We start from the raw sequence: 21,577 nt of genomic DNA, 5'->3' as shown, positions 1-21,577 counted from the left end.
TGACGAGGAAGAAGACCGATGACCGCATCCCGTGGACCAGCGACTGTGAGGAGGCGTTCCAGAGGTTGAAGGAGGCCCTCATCAACTATCCAGTGCTGCGTGCTCCAGACTTCGACCGGGAGTTCATCATCTACACCGATGCGTCTAACAGCGGGGTAGGAGCAGTTCTTTGCCAGGAGGATGAAAATGGTGACCAGCATCCAGTGTCCTACCTGAGTAGGAAAGTCCAGAAAGGTGAGAGACATTTGGCAACCGTGGAAAAGGAATGCCTGGCCATAGTCTACGCGATCCAGAAGGCCAAGCCTTACATCTGGGGAAGACATTTTATTCTGTGCACTGACCATTCACCACTGCAATGGTTAAAGACAATGAAAACCCACAATAGTAAACTTATGAGGTGGGCTTTAAACCTGCAAGACTATGACTTTGAAGTGAAGGTAGTCAGAGGGTCAGTGAACTGTGTTGCTGACGCCTTGTCAAGAAGACCTGAAGAATGAAGACGGCGAAAGAAACATGGACTATGTATATATTTTGGTGACCAAAGGGTAAATGTGCTTGTTTATTAAACATGTTTGGTTTGTATGAATAAAGGTAACTTGATGTATTGTAAATGGTAAATGTTTAACTTAGAGTGTAGGTATAAGTAAGTATGATATTGTATGTATAACTGTTTTTGTGTGTTTTAACCAGGTTGTTTTTTTGGTGAAAAGCACCTTAGCTTTCCCCCTACAAAACAACTTATAAAGAGGGGAGGTGTTACATACAGCACTGATGTTACCTGTCTGTCATGGGTTTGGAGGGAAAGTTCCATCCTATGGGGAGTGGAAGGCGGGACATCAGGAGGAGGGGCTGTACTGTATATATATGTAAAGCCTGTGAGAAGAAGTTTAAAAAAGGAGAAGCTGGAGGAGAAGCTGAGAAGAAGAAGCTGGTGTGGGAGTCTGTGTGTCAGACAGGGTACTACTGTGTGTCAGTCAGTACCAACCTGATAGGTTCAGGTGTCTTTATGGTTAGCCAGAACTGATAGGTTCAGGGTCTGTGCTTTATTTAAAGGTGTTCTGTGTGAACCAAACTGGTGTATGTATGATTGAGACCAAGCCACGTTACTGTATCTTATTCACTTGATCATTTTATTTTCCCTGTGTGTGATTTAAATAAACCTTATTCCTTTATTTGTTAAAAATCCATCCCTGGTCTGTGTGACTTCTTATAGGGAATGGTTGGTGGCAGCTTAGTGAAACTGTGGCATATCCCAGTAGGTCTGGGGTTGTCACAATTGTTATTGCTATTATTATTGAACCACAAGTTGAATTCTGTATGAAAGAGAAGAGTCTCAGTGATCTGAGGACCTAGTAATGCACCCTACAACTTTTCTGGGGCCACACATATAAAGAAAAGTGGGAATGCTTGCATTTTCTTTTCACAGCTACAACATTTGGCAGAAAGCATGTGTGTAAAAGCACCTGCACAGCTGGTTTTCACTGTTCCTTGCTGCATACAGTTAAAGATACAGTGGACCCTTGACTTACGGAATTAATCCGTATTGGAACGGTGGCTGCAGGTTGAAAAGTCTCTAGATCGAGGCTGCATTGACCTACAATGCATTGAAAACCGATTAATCCATAACTGGCCGGTTTGGTTCCATTTTGTTTTTTTTTTCCGGTCTGTAGGATGATTCTCTGGCTGCAAGTCGAACCTAAATTTTGCAGTCAAAGAAGTCTGTAACTCGAAAAGTCTGTAAGTGGTGCCGTCTGTAAGTCGAGGGTCCACTGTACAGTCCAATTCAATATTTGGAAGAGCCATCCATGAGCATCCAGAGTAGAATCAAGAATGACATCATAAAACCAGAGTACAGTGGTGCCTCGCATTACGATGTTAATTCGTTCCAGCGAAATCGCTGTAGAACAAAAACGTTGTAATGCGAAATTTAAAAAGCCCATAGAAACGCATTAAAATCCGATTAATGCATTCCTATGGGCTTGAAACTCACTGTCCAGCAAAGATCCTTCATAGCGCGGCCATTTTCGCTGCCCATGCAGCGAGGAATCCATCCCAGAAAAGAGCGGGGAGCCTTTTTTTTTTAACCCGGCGGCCATTTTGAAACTGTCATTCAGCTGGCTGAAAATTGTCGTTTTGCGGCGTTTCCTGAAGCAGGGAACCGATCATCGCAAAGCAAAATTCCCCCATTGGAAACATCGTTTTGCGATTGCTTTTGCGATCGCAAAAAGTTCACCGTAATGCGATTTCGTCATTAAACGAGGCACTCGTCTTGCAAGGCACCACTGTACTGTGATCCCTTCTGGTCCAAATTCCAAAAGATTAGTGACACAGGTCTTATTCTGGATAAGTTAAACTACAAATGTTTAACTTTTCACACTGTTAAATGGCTCTTTGGTGGTTCTCAACAGCTGTTTCTCTGATTGCCATGATCATTCTTGCAGAATGCACAACAAAAAATATGCATCCTTGTACTTTCTCCATCTCCCAGTTAAAAGACAATTGTACAAGGACTGAGGGCCACTTTGTGTTTTTTCCATTCTGTTTGCTGAAAGAAATAATCAGTCAACCTAAATGCTGTGTTGCAAGTGAAGCATTAAAACAACCCCATTAGAAGATTTGCTGAGCTTTGAGGGTTTTCATTGTCTATTTCATCTATCTTCTGTTCTTCGAGAATGACTGTCCTAAGACATCAGCCCATGGAATATGCTTATTTTTAATTACAATCATTGCTATACCAACTGAGTTTTTTATGTTTTCTTAATTGAAAAAACCTTCTAATTTCCACAATTTTGCCATCAGTATACAGAGTCTCTTGAGGCTATCATTTTCTTTTCCCTTTTTCGTAATTGCTTTACTGTCTTTCTCTTACACAAAATTGCTATGCTTATTTGTAGAAACAAATCATTCAGCCTCTAAGCCATCTTTTTGTCTTGGTATTATGTTTGAAGTAATCTCTGTATGAGCCTCTGTTCCTATAGCATCCTCAATATCATATATCTAAAGGAATCGTTTTTTCACTTATACTTTCATTGTTGATATTTGATGAGCAAAGTGTGGCCTATGGGCTACTTATGGACCCAGGAGCTCAAATTTGGCCCCAAACATCCTTGGGGCCAGAATTAAAACAAAACAAACAAACAACCCCTCCCCAAAATGGCCTGGCTCAGAAATTCCCCTCATGAAATATATTGGGTTAATTATTAAAATAAAGTGTACAAATTTGAAATTATCACAAATTCTTCCCCTTTTTACCCTGACCCCCTTTTCCTTCCACATTTCTGCTGTATTCCTTCATCTCCTGTTAGGAATGTAAACCCCTTTGAGGTAGGGATTTGTCTCATTTGTTGTAAAGTTCCATGTAGATAGATTAATTACATTTCAATGTTAATTATAAAGATTATTCTGATGATGAACTCTGAAATCAGAAAGTCACGCATATGCACAAACCCAGGGTTGGCGAACCTTTGGCTCTCTGGATATTTTAACTACAGCTCCCAGAATCCCTTGCCTGCATTGCCATTGATAAAGGACTCCGGCAGTTGTAATAAAAAAAAAATCTGGGGTGCCAAAAATTTACAACCCCTGCCCTAGGCCATAATGCATGAAGCAGCAAAGCTGGTTCCGCTGCATAAAGTGAATCAGCTGTTTAGGTTGACACAGTCACAGAGGCAGCCATGTCTCTTTTAAATGTATCTCTCATGGAAAGGAGAGTTGATTTAGTATAATCAGTGTATACGAAAGGAGGTGTTTGTTTTCCTGCATTCTTGTTATTATACATTACATTCTTCTCTGTTACTTTCTACACATTTAGGTAGGTAGGCAGGCTGGCATTACCATTGTCCCATTTGGAAAAGTTACTTAAAGCACTTTGCATCATCAACATCTTTTTTTCCCAATTTTTTCAGTAAAACATATCTCCTACCCCCAGGCGAGATCAGCAGTAATATTTTCCAGTGTGATTTCCAGTATAAGGCCAATAATACTTACTGACTTAGAGGATTTCTTGTAATGATAACTGAAAATGCATGTGAAGCACTTTCAACACTCTAGAGAGAAGGAAATTGTGTTTATTATCCTTCAGTGAAATGCAGTTACTGTTTCCTATGCTGTTTAATGTTTTTCTAATTTGATTCTGTGTACATTTCCCAGTGGGAAAGATGAGGCAGGGAAGCATGAGGACAGGAATGGAAAATCCATTGTGCTTTAGTTCCTCCACTCTCCCATTATATTATGCCAGAGCACTTTTTTCTTGAGGTTCCTCTCCTGAAGTGCTGTCCCTCTTCAGAGGCTTTCCCCACTCCTCTCATAGAGACACTGAGATGTTTAGAATGGTAGGATGAGAGTGCAACAATGATCTTGTGCTGGCAAAGCAAATCAACGTTTTATAAGGCTATCCTAAAAATAGAGGTAGCCCAAACAAAGATTATAACTTTTAAACATGGCATTAGAGCCCCAAATTTGGCAGAGTTGTAGCAGACAGTCTGATCTTGTTGTGTGCTATAGTTGAAGAAGTTTGGGCAAAGGGTTTTCCAGTTATGACATTTTGAAGATGAAACTCTTTTACTTCCCTATTGAGAAATAAATAATCCTTATTGTCCCCAGATTTAAAATAGATAATATGAATTGAAAAGACCACTATTGTTTCTCTTGAAAGACTTTTTTTAGAAAGAATCCAGGCTGTAGGAGCTGAAATATTGTCCCTCAAAAAAGACATTTCAAAAGGGGAAAACAGTGATTTTTAATCACACAGAGTGGGCCTGGAACACGATTTTCATGAAGAACTTTGCTAAAGAGATACATTATTTCAGCTTCTTGATGGAAAGGGAAATATTTGGAAAGTTTAGAGCAATTAAAGGTCATAGAAACAGACAAAAGACAAAGTTTTCTTTGAAGAGTCAAAAAACCAGGCTTGCTTTTTAAAAAGCGATAGAATGACAGCCTTCCAGAAAGGGGAACATTTCTCCATGTATCTCCAGGGAATTAGCGTACAATTTTGTAAGGCATATTAAAATTATTTCTGCATTATAAAAGGACATGGCAGTTGTGTTTATCCAACCCTGTGTACAGTAAACATTCTCTCAGGATTTCTGAAACCAGGCTTCTGATGCAAGTTTCCAAAGGGGAAATCAGCTGCAGGCCTGAGGCAATCTGAAGTTTTGAATTTGTCAATCAAGAAGCAATTGAATTTTAACTCCTTCCTGGCCAAATAGGAATCCATGCTTGCAAAGGGATTTTGATTGTAAAAATATTTTAAGTTATTTTAAAAAAGACTAGAGAACAAATATTTAGAAGCTCACTTTAGAAGCTGTAAAATTACTGTTTCTTGCTTTTAGTCTGGGGATGGTCTTACTCAATGTTAGCAGAGCTTTGGTGCTTATATTCTGTCATAGTCTCAGCCATTCCACCTACCTGATCACTATACAATTATTTTGTAATTAAAAAAACAAACACACTCCAAAGATGTTATGTACGATTATCACTTCTCATGTGTGGTGCCTATATGAGTTAATTACCTCCAAAATGGCCTATCACTAACAGTTCTGCTCAGATGTTGCAGACTATCAGCATCTCATGTTAGATTGTTCTCTCTTCCTACTACCTCCCTACCTAGCAATATGGTCTTTTCTAGTAAATTCTCCTCAGGTCTTGCAAACTATCAGTTGTGGCTTTCATTAATGAGACAGCCTGTCCATGTTAGGTCTTCCTCTCTTCCTTCTGCCTCCTGTACCATTCTCACTTGTGAAGAAATAAGTTTGGTTTGTGTTTGGATGAGAAGTGGTTAACTGACGAAAAAAGGAATCAGCTTCTGGGATTTTCTTTTGCCTGGTGTCTCTGTGATTTGCAACGAGTAAAAGAGGGTATCCTATAGACCAGTGATGGTGAACCTATGGCACGTGTGCCACAGCTGACATGTGAAGCCCTTTCTTCTGGCACGTAACAAGCCTTTTGAAGTGGCTGCAGCTGGGATTCCCCCTTTCTCTTCCTGTTCTGGGTCCTTTAACTTCCTGTCCATCCCCATGATTCCCCCTTTAACTTCCTGTCCATTCCCATCATTCCCCCTTTAACTTCCTGTCTGTCCCCATGATTCCCCCTTTAACTTCCTGTCTGTCCCCATGATTCCCCTTGAAACTGCCACTTCCTGTTCCGGTTCTGATCTTCCAGGCGGCATGGCAGCCACTGGTTTCTTCCCCATCCCCTCATTTTGGGCTCTCGAGCCAAAAAAGGTTTGCATCCACTGCTATAGACCATTCTGCTATTGGTGTTGTCAACATTCAGGCTGCCCTTTCCTGTGTAAAGCTTGGCATCCTTATTTGTACTTGTAATGCAGGTATGATATTGTGCAGCATTTTGAATTGTGAGCACAGACAAGTCACCAGACAGCACGGTTTTCAGTTGTAACTCCTCTCCACCCCAGTATTCAGATATTATTGCCTGCATATTAAGAAACATGTAGTTCATATTGCTGCTCTGGTCATGATCAGTATGTACAGTATGTAAATTGGTTTTAATCCATAGCGCAATATTATATATAAAACCATAGCTGTGTTTTATAACATTATGTGTACTTTATTTTAATGTTAGCATGGCTACCTGAACTAACACATTCCTAATTACAGTTTTGCAAACCTGTTTTTAAGTGGGACCAAGGTTTCATAGCCTAATTTAGGTTTCCTAAACAAATTAAACATTTTGAACTAACATCGTAATTTGCATACCATTCCACTCTATTTTGAGCTTAAATTGATCCCACACATTTTTAACCTGCAACAAATTACTGTGTTAATGAGGCTAAATTAAGCTATGATGCTGCAGATAAATGGGCTTCCAATAAATCTCACCAATATATCCTGCTCAAAGATATTCGCTCTTTCTATGTGCTGTTTTGAAAATGCAGGATAAGGATGTATTTTCTTTAGAAATCGGACCTTAGGGCTGAGTCTAGGATTTTTAATTTAAGACAGAATGCTGGGTATATATTTTGATTCCTTTTCATTTGACTGTCTATCAATGTATCAACCAGACCAGAATGTTGTTCTTGTTTAATTTACATCACACCCTCACCTTTTCATCCCACATCTCCCCACCTTTTTTTACTACCATTCAATCCTTTTAACAAAAAAATCCTTTCACAATTTTTTTTAAAAGCTGAGAAAAAACTTAATTAAAAATGGCACAAATGTCTTCTTTTTTCCCTCCAAGAACACTAATAAGAATTTGCCTTGTGGTCTGATTCCTGATCCATGCCCATACAAGTATACTTCACCTCAGAATCTGCCTGCCTTCATTCTCATTTGCTGCCCTGTCCTAAACAGTGCTTGCTTAGTTCATGGTGAATAGAAATAGTCACTGCAGCATCACAGATATGAGCTTTGCAAAATTTCATCTCTCTGGAGAGAAGGTCAAAAGGTTACTGATCCCTCCCATCACTCCAGTGATACAGCTTCATGTATCGCCATTCTCCACCAGTCTCTTCCACCAGTGCTTGCTGCTTAGTCCAGGTCATGAAATGTCTCATTGCCCTAATGCATCCCAAAGATACACCTCTAGTATTTATGTACTTTCTCAGAGAAATGAAACTGGAGGAATGCAACCAAACTGGCAGCATTATCCCTGATTCCATGTTTAAAATATATTAGATTCATTTACTGTAGGGTTTTATACTGTGGTTTTTTTTCCTTTCAATTTACTTCTTTAGAAACAGGAAACATAAGTTTCCCTTTTATGGAATATTACACTGTTTGTTATTGGCAGTTATTCTACAGGCATAAAAGCTGATTATTATTGTGCCCAATTCTTAAATACAAGCATTTAATTATGTGGTTTGATAGACTACACCAGGAAGAGTGTTCCTGTGTTGGTTCTGCTAGAGGTGTCAGTAGCTTTTGGTGCCACCGACGATGGTGTTTTTATGGGCCATCTCTCAGGGATTGAACTGGGAGGCACATGGGGCTCTTGTTCATTGCCTTGGCCTTTAGCCAACGGTTTTATTCCATGCAAGTACAGAGAGACATTTTTTGGTAGTTTGATGTCACCAGCATGGCTATAACGCCCTACCCTGTTCCTCCTTTCCATCCAAGTCCAAGGAAGCTTTTTCACTTTTGAACTGGTATCTGATGTGGGTAATGAACTGGATGAGGATGAACAAATTGAAGCTTAATCCAAAGAAAACTGAAGTACCCCTGCTTAGACTAAAAGCAAAGCAAATAGTAGGGAATTAATCTGTACTGAATAGAAGTTACACTCCTATTCAAAACTCAGAGTTACAATTTGGGTGTACTACTTCATTCATTCCTGTACCTGGAAGCCCAGATTTCGATACTGACCCTGTTGTTGCACTGCTGAGAAGCAAAGACCTTTCGTTTCAGGTAGACATTTGACAGTTGTCTGGCTGCCAAGGAAGGAACTGTAATGGCAGATGCTATTGTTTTTAATGTGCTTTGAAATTGTTTTAAATTGGTTGTCACTAATTGGTTTTGATGTGATAATACATTTAATTGCCATTTTAGTGGTGTAATTTATTGCATTTCTGGCTGTATTTGTGCTTTAATTGTTTTGTAGTCACCTTGGGTTTCTTTATTGAGAACAAGGGAGGGTATGAATAAATTGATTGAATCAGTGAGTGAATCTTCATTTGGTAATCCTCCAGAATTTCAGTCTACATCTCTTTTTTTCATGCCTCTTAAACCGGAAAAAAAAGAGACCAGACACTGATTCTATACTCAGTGTATTCTATATGTAATGTAAATTAGAACTACCAGTTCAAATATTGACTTGTGTTGGTACCTGCTGAAAAATGAGTCCTTTGTGCATTGATTTGTGTGCTGCATATATGAGTGCTTTTTAGACCATTTGTTGCCACTGCTTCCAAAAATGTAAACAATGTAAAAGAAAACATCACCTTAACATCATGCAAATGTTAGTAAGTATAAATAAGTAAAGATATAAGAGAATATGAGTAGAGATGGAGTAGCAAAATAGCAGAGCCCAGTGGGAAATATTAATGTACCCTCCAGGAAAATGAAATAAAATATTCCAGAACAAAAGCCTGACAAAACAAGATTGGGATAACCGTAAGGGGTTGTGCTTACATATGCAGCTGTTTGTTTCCTCCCTGCTTAGCATGCCACAATAAATCCCAGTTAAATTAAGTTTTCCATTTTGTCCTAACAGAAAAACTGTGGTCACTACATTCAAAACAGCTAAAACAACTCTAAACTCATTTTCAGATAACTGATGTGTTCCATATCTGCTTTTTCTCAGTTAGGTTATGAGAAACAATCGTTATTCAAATACTTCATTGCAAATCTTAGCATGCTGAAGATGGGAGGGGCAGCACATAGATTAAAAAAAGGCCTCCCAGACTGCAAAGTGCCTATAAACTGGGGAGATGGCAACCTCTGCATTCTGGGAGGTGAGCTTAAAGATGTATTTTTGTCATGAAGACTAACCCCCTCACTAGTAGTCATACTCCGTTAAATTGATGCCATCTGTCAGAAATGCTTTCCAAGATATGAGGCTGTCAAGAAACCATTGTTACCGGAGGTAGAACTTAAATATGCTTGTGTTTCATGTTGAAACAACTAAAAAGTGAAGAATTAATGACAAAGAAAGAGAGTACTACCTTTTGTAGGAACTTGGACTAGAGAAAGTTGCAGTGTTTAAGAGTCTCAACTGCAGGCTGCCAAACAACAGGCAACTTGCCAGTTTATAGGTAGCATTAAATAAATGGCTGCAATAGGTAAGATTTTGTGCATATATGCAAGTAGAAAGAACAAACAGATAAAATGTTCTGATTGATTGGATTGGGGACATTCTATGTTTATCTGTTGGCCTTTTGTTTGAAACTGCTACAGAGTAAGGCCCCTTAATAGGATTTCTAGCTGGAGATCATTCCAGGGGACAAAGTGCAGTCTCAGACCTCATGTATCTTCTGTCTCTTTTTGTAGCCCCCAGATCCCTCTTTTTCCAATAAAAAATGCATTTTAATTTCTCCCTTCAGAAGTGGCAGTCCACCTCTGAAAAAGGTCACGGGATCTCACTGTGCTGCTCAACTCCCAAATTAAAATTTTTTGACACTTTGAAAACAGGAAGTGGGCTCCTTGTCCCCTCTGACAGGCTGTCCAGCTTATGGGGGGGGTTTCCTGAGGTCAGAAAATTGTCTCTGAAGCCCACCAAAGTAGCTCATCCCTGATTTAAGGCCTGGTTCCACACTGGCAGAAGCAGTCAGTGGGAATTGGGCAGTTGGGAACAGGCTGTCTTGAAGGCAGCAGAAGAAACCACAATCTGGGTATATCCTAAACAACTCAGATTGTTTGAGAAGGTGAGGAAAGGGAAATTCCTCTTTTTCCCATCCCCCACTGTTCACCAAAATGTACATCATGTGATTCTGCAGTTAGTTAGCTATTTGTACAGTTGATATAAAAGTATTTCTCAGGGCTGTCATTAGACACAGTGAAGTGCCTGGCAGATACTAGAGTCAGTAGTTTTCCCCTAACAGTTCTTCTGGAGCCACCTCACCATTTCTCTCTGCTGGATGAGACAACGGTGTATGCCCCACAGGCTGTCCCACACCCATCAACTGTTACTATCAGGACTGGTACTAACTGGTCATGAGCCCTATCCCAACTACCAGCCTGGTTGGATTCTGTGGGGTTGTAGAGGAGATGCCACCTTGTCCTTTCTCACAAGCAGTAAAATGTGTTGGGCTGCCTCTATAAGTTATGCATGTTGCACATGAACAGTGGTTTATCCAGTTCAGACATAGCCATACTTCCTAATTTTCAGTTTTATTTCCTGGTTGAACCTTTTTGTCTAATGCTTTGTCTGGGGGGTTCTCCCCTCCTCACATCACTGTGTCTCAAGAGGTATTGCTGAATCTACTCACATCTCTCTACTTTTTCTTGAGGCTATTGTGAGAGCAACTCATGGCATACTATTTGCTGCTATAAACATTTTAAACCGAAGCCACAGGAGACTGAAGTGTGGAACAACATTTCCTTAACAATTGTACTATAGACAGTGTTCTGTGAATGTAGTTTTTCTATGAGGTTCTCTCTCATTGTATTTCAGTAAGAAAGGACAATTGTTTTTACTTACGTGCTTCTTTATAAACCAGGGTAACAAACCCTCCAGTGTTGCACAGATGAAAATAAAGACACTTCTGTCAATTTATGATGCTTTATTCTCAGTCCAAAGATTGAATTATTGTGCATTCCAAGGATCACTGAGTTATCTCCCCTCCCCTCCCCATACATTATTAAAGGCTGTTCTTTAGATTTATATGCTGTTATACTGCAAAGCAAATAGTGCCCTGGCTTCTAAGGTAGTGTGCCAGGAGGGTAATTTCAAGAAGGTTTTGTATCAAAAGGCCACATGAGTATTCAATTATGAGGAGGTGGGTGCAAAGTCTCATGCCAGTTTTGTCTGCTTGCCTTTCTTTTCACACGTGGTAGCACTAAAATATATCCACTTACTGCATAGAAATGTAATTTCTGGACACCTGAGCAAATTAGACTGAAAATCTAAATAGCTCTGGCATGTGATGACAGGGGACAGTCAACCATTAAAAAAAAACATTCCCCAAAGGCAAAAGGGAGATTTATGTAGGGCAAGGCAATAAAATACACATCACTCCTAGTGAAAGTACATTTCTTGAAGGATTTGCTTCCTGTGTCCTTTCTCATAAGATGACGACTCTTAGAAGATTGGCTGGTAACAAAAATAACTCCTCAACTTTCTTAGAAGCTAAAGCTAAACTGTACAGATGTATGAGCTAGAATTTTGAAAGCATTAACAGGACTTTAGCTGATAAATAAGTGGAAATCCATTTTCATATTATGGATTGCATTGTCAATAAATGCTTGGTTACCTTGGAATCAGTTTATGTTCTACAGGTAGCTCTTTTCATTAGAGTGGAGAGCAGGTCATCAGGTGCCCCCATGAATGTTATGTTCATTATCTACTGATCTTGAGTAGCCAGACATGGTTTCTGTTACACTGTAATTGGGAACATGAAAAAGAGTGATATTAAGAACAAAATGAGTGGTAGCTATTTGTAAATAATCTCATACTTCAGCAGCAGTGTTTAAACAGGATTAGCAAAACCTGTCTTGCCATGAACAGGCTGTGTACTGGTTATACAGTTTGTTCACCCTTGTTTGACAATTCCTGTTCCTCCAAATGGCTAAACTAATCATAAAACAACATTTGATGGTGACTTTTTAATCTAGAATTCTGTTTTCTTTTTCCCAAACAAGCCACAATTTGTAAGCAGAAAATAAGTCCTCCTTTACAATCCTGGCTTGTGAAAGATAAAATAAGCCAGGACTGTGGATTCTAATAATCACTCTCTCTCTCTCTCTCTCTCTCTGTGTGTGTGTGTGTGTGTGTGTGTGTGTGAGAGAGAGAGAGAGAGAGAGAGAGAGAGTTAATTTAGCTACTTCTATTAATAAAGAGAGGGAAATGGAAATAAATACACAGAGTGCATGCCCAATCATGCTATGTTCTGTGAATGCAACTTTTGCTTGAACCTTGACTTAACATTAACATGTGAACATGACCACTGTTTTTAAACGGCACTTCTGCTAAGATGTTGAACATTAAACTTAATACAGATATGTACATGAAATGTAATTATTTAATGAGAAAGGTAGCTTAATCAACTGTCAGCTATAGTTAAGTAACTGAAGTGCTTTAGAAAAAATATGTGGCACTAACTTTTGACAGATTCCATAGATTTATTGTTGCTTGGATTTTATGTTAGTCATATTTACATTATTTTTGGAAGCATAGCAATTAAAGGCTTTTGTCCTGCAGTAGATGGCAGTATACGTTTGTCCAGTATCAACAGCTCATGGGGAGCTTGTAAGATTTGAAGCCCTCTTACTTTCCTAAATGGGATAAATGACCTTGATGCTCTGTCAAAGACAGGTAGCTGAGAGTTAATGGAGGCAGTAGGTTTGCAGGCTGCTTAGCCACTTACACACCTGGCTGCAATTCATTCTCAGGCACTTAGATTAAGTAAGTGCCTTGGCTGGTGCTTATCACAAGCAGTAAAAGGTGAAAGTGGGGAGCCAGAAGGTGAATTTGTTTTGCTTTTGCAGTATGAGGACACTCCTTGCATAGGCTTTTGACACTATGAGGAAATGTTGAAAGACGCCAGATGTTTCCTTTGGTGAAGGCTGTAACACTGTTCTTAGTGTCTCACTCTTCTCTTCCTCCTCCTTTGTCCATCTCAGTCATCTTTCTCAATGTTTTACTTCAATCTATTCTGAACACACCCTTTTAAAAATAACTGTATTTTTAGTTGTTGTAGTTTTTTCAAGCTGTTTGGCCATGTTCTGAAGGTTTTTCGTCCTAATGTTTCCCCAGTCTCTGTGGCCGGCAATGTATTCAAGAATACATTGTATTTTTAGTTTCAAATACGTGTTTGTACTTACTGCCTTTTGTGCTTATATCATTTTCCTTGAAGCAAAGGATGGGATGTTCAAGGACCAGAGTCAGACCTAGACGTGATTTTAAAATCAGATTGTCTCTTCCCTATACCCCATGTATGTTTAAAACAGGGTGGGCTAGCCTAGAACTCCAGACACTTTTGGACCATCTTTACCTATGGTACTGGTAACCAAGAACATCTAGAAGTTCTAGATGTACTTACAGGCCACTGAGCTTTGCCAGGTTATAAGAATTGTTTTGCACACTCAGACCCTTGCCTCAAGTATACACTTTAATGTAGTTTACTGCTACTAGAGCATAGTAGTAAAGATTTTGTTTTAAATTGCAAACAGGAGTAGGATATTAAATTTGGAGATGCAAGTATTTATCAAAACTGCTCCAATAATCATCCTTCCCCATCTGACAAGATGAATCCAAAAATGCAAACAACAAGATTGATCCCTATTGATCCATATTAATAAATGAGGAGTGGGCATTTGTTGTGCTAATGCCTCCTAACAGCTCACTCACTCTCCAGTACCTTGCATGACAAGAAGGGTAGTTTGCAATAATATATGGTTCCTGGAAAAATCTGTCCCCACCCCCAGCTATTCTGTAGATTGCAAATAAGCTGAAAGGGGGCAGAGAAGACAGAAGGTTGTGGCAGATGATGTGATAGGCCCTGCTAATCAGAAAGTCCTAGGACTTCAACTCTGTGAGTCCTAGCTTCACTGCAGCTCTGCTAGGATAAACATTATGTATTTTATAGGTATACTGTGCTAAAACTCTTCACTAAAGATGGTTTCTTCTATAATGTGAAAGACACATGGGCTTAACATTTTCACAATTGTGTCTATGTTACTGGATCTTCTCTCTTCCTTGCTGCTTGCAAAGGTGGGCCAAACAAAGACCTGGAATGTACATGTGAAAGAGATAGATTGCCTGGCTGAATATATGAACATTTGGTTCATGTACTTTTGCACACAAGCCAGGTCTACTGTATTTGTGAATCATATTATATACAATAGCAAAATGATTGTAAATTATCTATGGACACTGAGAAGGAAAGGTTATCAAATGTAATTTCACCTTATGTTCTCAGATATCTCAAGGTAAGTATGTATATTATGTTATAAAGCTTATTCCCCAACCTGCCTCTATGAAAAACTGACAGGGGAATTTACTTTTATATCATCTTGAGTTAAGAGCTGCCAGCACTTTCCCCTCCATCTAATATGAAGTAAACCCCATTTGCCCATCAGAGCACTTCTGTTGTGGGGTCTGTCCTCTTCCCTGCATCTGGGAAGTGTAAGAAAGAAAGGAAAGCAAAAGAGCTCTAAGCCTAGGGTCTCAGTTTTCCTTTTGTTAACTGGGGAACCTTCTGGTATGTCAGTCTTTCCAGTTTTGCCTGCTGTTGTGTAATGACGTAGATGAAACCACTGTCATGACATGTAACCTCTAAGAAATAATAAGAAGAAGCAAACAACTATTCATTCCTCAATAGCTGTGCTTTTTGTATGATAAAATATCCCAGTATTAATAATATGAAAGAAGTAATATCGGATGAATAAAAATGAATCTCTTCCTGAACAGTTTTGAATCTTGACAAATCTTCTCACCTCTATGATGGTTTAGTCCAAATGCAGTCTCTCATCCCAAGGAAAAAATCCAAAGAACAGTTACCTTATGATCTTGTTCTGCATTTTAACGGAATCTTCCAAATTTGTGTTTCTTGGGCTGTTAATCCAGATAGAAATATAATTATAGAATCATCCTTTGGTTATTGAATTTTAAAACTGATTTCTCAGCTCAGTGCCTAAATGTGTATTAAAATGTGTATGTTAACAGTCAAGAGCATATGAAAATACAGCCAGTATCATAAAGCCCTGCTAACATATTAAAGCCGGATTGTGGCACTTGGGCAAGCTTTGCCATTGTATAAGCAGAGAGTGGGCTTTCTTTTTGAGGATTGCCACTTGTACAGTGGTTATGCTTGCACACACAAAACAGCCCCACATTACTATGCTGGAAGGACTTACTACTCAATGGACACTTAAAAGAGTAATGCCCTGTATCATTCATGAAAAATAAAATCAACAATAATGCAATATTTTTCCGTTTAAAAAAAATCACAGGTTGATGCACAAACAGGATGGAATGTACTTGTGAGTCTTCAGGTGCCAAAACAGACTGGAAACTGATTACTCCATCCACTCTTAATCCAAACCTTCTCTCTAAAGAGCTAATTCTGTAGGTGGAGGGAATATTTTCTGGGAGGGAGTGTTCAAAGATGTGATTCCCCATGTGCATCATATGCCAGAGGGAGATTGTGTGAGTCATCTGCCTCTCTGTTTAAGAATAAAGTGTGAGCTTGTAACAAGAACTGCTTTACATATTAAACAAGCATTCAGAGGGTCTTACAAGACTGGATAATCAGCTGCATTATAGGTAGGAAGGGAGGGAAGAAGGAAGGAAGGATCGATCGATCGATCGCTTGATCAGCAGATTGGGTATATGGCTGCAGAGCCAGGGACTGGGAGTCGGACTTCTGTCTGTCTGTCTGTCTGTCTGTCTGTCTGTCTCAACATTATTACCAAAATCTGTACAAGATATTACCTTCATTGTTAAGTATCTTTGGTATTTCACAATGCATATCCATGATATAAAATTCACTAATGAATAATTCACGTCAGTCATTAGTCAGAAAATCTGAGGTTGGGGGTTTCGGGACAGGACCTCCCCCCCCCCTTAAGTTACACTTTCTTAGTTCTTTTGTTTGTTTTTGTTTTTGGATGTTGCTGTTTTTTATATTGGTTTACTGTGCTTGCTTTCTGGTTCTCAACTAAAAACCTCAAAGTTGCTTTGTAATATTAATAAAATGATACCTGTACATTATAAGCCATCCATTTAAAAGAAAACAGAACCAAGCCAGTCAAGCCCAGGGAATGGTCCCTCTGATTAGAGTAGAGCTGTCTACTTCTCTCCCCTACAAGATTTCCTGCAGGGTGTTGGGTGTCAGTTGGCCTTGTAGATGACTATAAATTTTACTTGTACTAATAATGGTGTCATTTTGGGTTTAATTTCCAAATATTATATGCAATGTTTTGAAAAATACATTTTACTGTTTACTTCTACAACAAAGTCAATACATCTAATTAGTCATAGTTAGTTTTAATAAAGGTATTTCCTCCTTTCCATGAATTGTGAACTTTGTTTTGATTTAATTCTGTTAGTCATGACACATAATCAGTATGCCTTCAAAACTGTTACTCTTCGTTTTCCTTTTAACTTCTATTTGTGATGAAAATGCAATAACATTTCATGTGAGAAAATCTAGAAAGACACACACATTCTGTACATTAGTTGAATTATACTTTTTAATCAGAGTTTTGCTTTTAATCGTGTGCTTACCATAATTTTAATAAGCCAATGCTACATATTCCTCATATTTGCAAACCAGCTAATAGCCTTGCAGAAGCTATGATGTTGATATATAATTACTGCGAGCAGTTAGACACTGGTGTTCCTCTTTTTTTCCCTCGGATAATAATTATGATGACAGCTTTTACCATAACCAGAAAATCAGATCCTCAGCGCAGGTGGCATCTGCTGTCCCTGAAGGTAGCTTATTTTGTTCTTTCCAAGTGAGGAAAATAGTCTCTTTCAAAGCTGCTCTTCCATCACCTGTCTAGTTGTTTTGATGGGTGCTTTGCTCTTCCCAAGTAATGTACTTTTACTTTCCATAATAACCTTGAAAAGACAAAGAAGGTTTGTCCAGCATTTTGTCTTGTTAGCATCAGCACTCTCTCAGTTGTTACAGAAGACTGACAGTATGTTACACTTCGCTGAGAACTTGCCTCTGATTATTTTACCTCATTTTGCCGTTTCAGATAAGAAGACAAGGAGGAATACAATTACTGGTGGACCTGTTGGATCATCGGATGACTGAAGTCCACCGCAGTGCCTGTGGAGCTCTGAGGAACTTGGTATATGGGAAGGCCAATGACGACAACAAAATTGCTTTGAAAAACTGTGGGGGTATTCCAGCATTAGTACGATTACTCCGCAAGACTACAGATTTGGAAATCAGAGAGCTGGTCACAGGTTCGAATATAATTCATTTGCCATACGTGAAAGATCATTTAGAAACCAGCTAAGTACAGTATACAATGCAGTTTGAAACTTGGCTTCCATGAGATTAAAACACCTTATGCATCTGTGATGGATTGTGGCTGATACCTTTCATAAGCACTAGAAAATGTACAGTGTAGAAAGTGAGCACAGACAGCCTTGGGTTTACGGACATATATAGTGCATACGTAGACTAATTATGAAGCCAGGTTGTGTTGCATGTATATTTTCAGTAGCAGATGCAAAGTTGTTCCAGGGTTTGTTCATGGAAGCCAGGTTTCATGATATAATGGTATGCGGTTTTAATTGCAATTTTTCTGTTTGTGGCTACTGCTTTTAATTCCTTCTTGAACTGTTGAGATTTTAGGGGAAGGGGTGTGGAGAATTTAATTCTCTAAAAGCATATTAAGGGACTAATAATAATCTTTCTGAAAATCCTATTTTAAGATACTTGGTAAATATTCAGAACCCTTTTAAAAAATGACTCAACCGTAATGGATTATTCCCCACCCCCTTTCAAGCACCACTTCAAAATAATAAGGCGCTGCTGAGACTTTTTTTTCACTACAGGCTATATATATTTATATATACATTCAATTCCATATCTTAATCATCCAACTTTTCATCTCTTACCTGTTAGGCAGGACTAATTAGATACTCTCTGTCACATGCTGTGCTACATGGAGTTCAGGAGCTGCATCCTACTGAGTGACAGAATTACTGGCAGGCCAACAAAAGGGAAAAAAATAATTTCAACCCAGAGCTTCAGTGCTTGGTCCTTTGCCTCCAGAGATCAGTCCATACGTTTGCTTTAAGCCAATGGGGGAAAGGCTGCTGATCATCTTAATCAATTACAATTTCCATGCACATTGGAAGTCTCTGCATTACCTGCTTATGGGAAAAACAAACAACAGCCGTTCAGCACAGATAGATATCTATTAATCATTTATTTTTTAAAAAACTGTACATCCTCCTTTTCTGCCTCCCTTTTTGTCTTAGTCTTTATTCTTTGTAAAAGCTTATATGAAAAACATGCCATTAATTAGAATTGACAATTACTTGCCTTTATACTGTGTTGTACCCACGTTGGCTTTCTGCCACAGCAAGGCAGAAGATTCAGTAGTTAGTGGGTGAAACAAAACTGATACACCAAATCACTCCAATTCAGTTTTGCCGCAGTTTGATTCCTGTGTTATAGCAGAATTCACAGTCAGTTATCACACAGGGGCTGCAGATAGATTCGGGAGTTCACACCCAATGCTATCAAATTCACATTTCAGCCCACAGCCTCCCTTCTTTCCTTCCTCTGGTCCCATCTCTGCTAATCCTTTTATACTTCACTGGCAAGCCACTTGTGCCCCGCTAGACGCTTAATCCGGTAAACGATGAAATCGATTGACTTGCTTGATGATGACTTTTTTGCAATTGCTATTGCGATCGCAAAACAATTGTTCCTATGGGGGAAATCCGCTTTACATTGATTAGCTCTTGCTTTGCGAACCTTTTGTTCGCAAAACAATGTTTTTTCGGCTCCGCAAAATGGCTTCCCTTCGCAAAATGGTTTCCCTCCCTTCGCAAAATGGCTGTTTTCTGGACAGAAGCTTTGGAAGACAGCTATTTTAAACAGCTGATTGGCGGTTCTCTATGGGCGATCTTCGCTGGACGATGAGATATTTCCCCATTGGAACGCATTAACTGGTTTTCAATGCATTCCAATGGGGTTTTTTTTTTGCATGACGATGATTTCACTGTACAGCGATTTTAACGGAACAGATTATCGTCATCATGCGGGGCACCACTGTACAGTATTCTGGAAGAGGTGGCAACATTCTAAAGTTTTTCTTAAAGTTTACAGAAATATAGGAACATCTTTTATTTCAAGTAGGTTGTTTCTATTTTGTCCATTTTTCTCTCATTCTGGGGTGATCTAGTACTAAACTAGCACATCAGTACTGATGATAAGATGAGCTAGTGCTAATCGCATATATGTAAAGAAAAATTAGAGGATGATTGGGAGGGGAGAATGCAGGGGCAGGTGTTCCCACAGTCCTGAACATCATGTTTACATCACTGAAACAACCGCTACGGACATCCCCCTTGTCTTTACAAGAATGAATCAACTTATCACATGGGGAAAATCTGTTCAAATTGTTCTAGCTTGATCAATGTAGAAGCACTTCATGGCAGAGGGGGAAACAATGAGGGGGAGACTGTATCAGCTTTTGCATTGTGTGATCAGGAAAAAAAATACTTTGAATCGACCCATACTGTAGCCGCAGCAAATCCCACAGTATTTTATCATGTAGTTAACAGCTTATATGTTGGATATAGCCCTATGTTAAGGAGTCTGAAGGTCATTTGCATGTCTGTTCAGGGGATTGACTTCCATCATGCAACTCCTTCAGATGCAGCTTGTCACCACAATGAGCTGAACCATGGAACTATTACACAGCCATAGCATGGTATATACTATTGATTGACACTTCAGTTTTTATGAGGCAGTGCACCTAAGCATTTTGTGGTATATTTGCATGCTTGATTAGGGATGGAGGAAGGATTTTAACTCTTTATGCCTGCAGCTACCTTGAGGAAGAGCACCCCAATTAGAAGATTCTGTAACATTGATTTAGGATTGTGAGTGCGTATTTATTAACATCAAAGGATGCTGAAATATATCACCAAAAATATAGTTTCATGGAAAGAAATGATAAAGCTTGATGAATAATCAAATAAGAGCATAAGATTTACATGGACAAATACCGTATTTTCGCTCTATAAGACGCACCTTTCCATAAGACGCACCGATTTTTTAGGAGAAGAAAACAGGAAAATATAATCTGTTTTCTTCGCTCCATAAGATGCACAGACTTTCCACTCCCCTGTTTTGTGGGGAAAAAGTGAGTCTTATGGTGCAAAAAATACAGTACATTGTTTTTATTTAAATGGCTGTACTGTTCTTTCTCAAGACAAGTCAGGAAGAGAGTGGTGAAACCACAGCTTAACATGCAAAAAGAATTCAGCAAGGAATGGCATATGAAGAATGCAAGGACACAGGTCTGGGGAGAATGTACAAAAACAGGGTTATAATTTCTACATAATTTTGCTGATAATTGATTGGAAATTGGAGAAGTGCACTGCCTTCTGACAAATGTGCAGAAACAAAATGGGTCAGGAAAATGTATGTGATTCCAGAACAGCTACATAGTGGAATAAGGAACCATTCTACATCCCTTCAGAGTAGCATCATAAAAGTTACTTCAGATCCTTGTCAGCATTTGGATGTTTAAAATGATAGTCAGTGAATCGAATTGGAGAGAGGGAAAACTGAAAGTAATACAGTAGATTGAACTGCTGGTGGCATAAGAAAAGACAGGTGATAGCAGAAATCCCCCAGTAAAGCCCAAGGTCTTCCCTAAGCCCTCAATTCCCTGGGCCCCTAGGGAGGGTTCATACTGCAATCACTATATACTCTTTATTTCTGTCTATCTATCCGTCTGTCTGTCTCTCTGTCTTTTCCCTTGTAGCCATTCTACCTGATATTCTACAGAGATGTATGTATGGCAAAAACAAAGACTTATACTGCTGATTAGATTTGAGGGACACAACTAAACAACAACAACGTGCTCTCTAGAATATTCTTTGCTGTTCTCCCACTGTAGTTTAGTAACTTCACAGAAATATTATTTATTCTATTTTATTTTTAAAAATTACCCTGCGTTTCTCCTAAAAAAGTGCTGAAGGCAGCTTACATCATTTAAAAATATTAAAAACTAAAAACAGTAAATTATTCAACTATTAAATAAGAATGAATAACATTATGTTAAAAAAATTAGGTAAAAGCATCACAAAAACTAGATTTAGAAGCAACAGAATATAAACCATCTCATTTCTTGTCTCCTAGAAATTCACTAAGGAAAAGCCTGCCTGAACAGACATTAATATTTTTTATTATATAAATTAATTATATGGTTTTTAACTTTGTTTCTTTTAATACTGTAAGCTGCTTTGGATG

The 21,577-nt window shown here is 38.8% G+C and overlaps 1 protein-coding gene across 17 annotated transcripts in view; it reads left to right on the top strand.

Annotated features, from left to right (window-relative positions):
• CTNND2 (catenin delta 2) overlaps positions 1 to 21,577 on the top strand; it is a 717,568-nt gene that overhangs the window by 559,652 nt on the left and 136,339 nt on the right. For all 17 annotated transcript variants that reach the window (XR_013544226.1, XR_012086701.2, XM_072998494.2 and 14 more), the window contains one exon: positions 17,325 to 17,538. Coding sequence is in view for 15 of the 17 variants with exons in the window: in XM_072998494.2 (XP_072854595.2) it covers positions 17,325 to 17,538 (214 nt within the window). In the remaining 2 variants the exon portion in view is untranslated. The remainder of the gene's footprint in view (positions 1 to 17,324; positions 17,539 to 21,577) is intronic.

Source organism: Pogona vitticeps, chromosome 4 (genome assembly GCF_051106095.1).
Source record: "Pogona vitticeps strain Pit_001003342236 chromosome 4, PviZW2.1, whole genome shotgun sequence".
Taxonomy (NCBI): domain Eukaryota; kingdom Metazoa; phylum Chordata; class Lepidosauria; order Squamata; family Agamidae; genus Pogona; species Pogona vitticeps.
The sequence above is the reverse complement of the archived record's forward strand: the minus strand, read 5'-3'. Positions and strand labels throughout refer to the sequence as shown.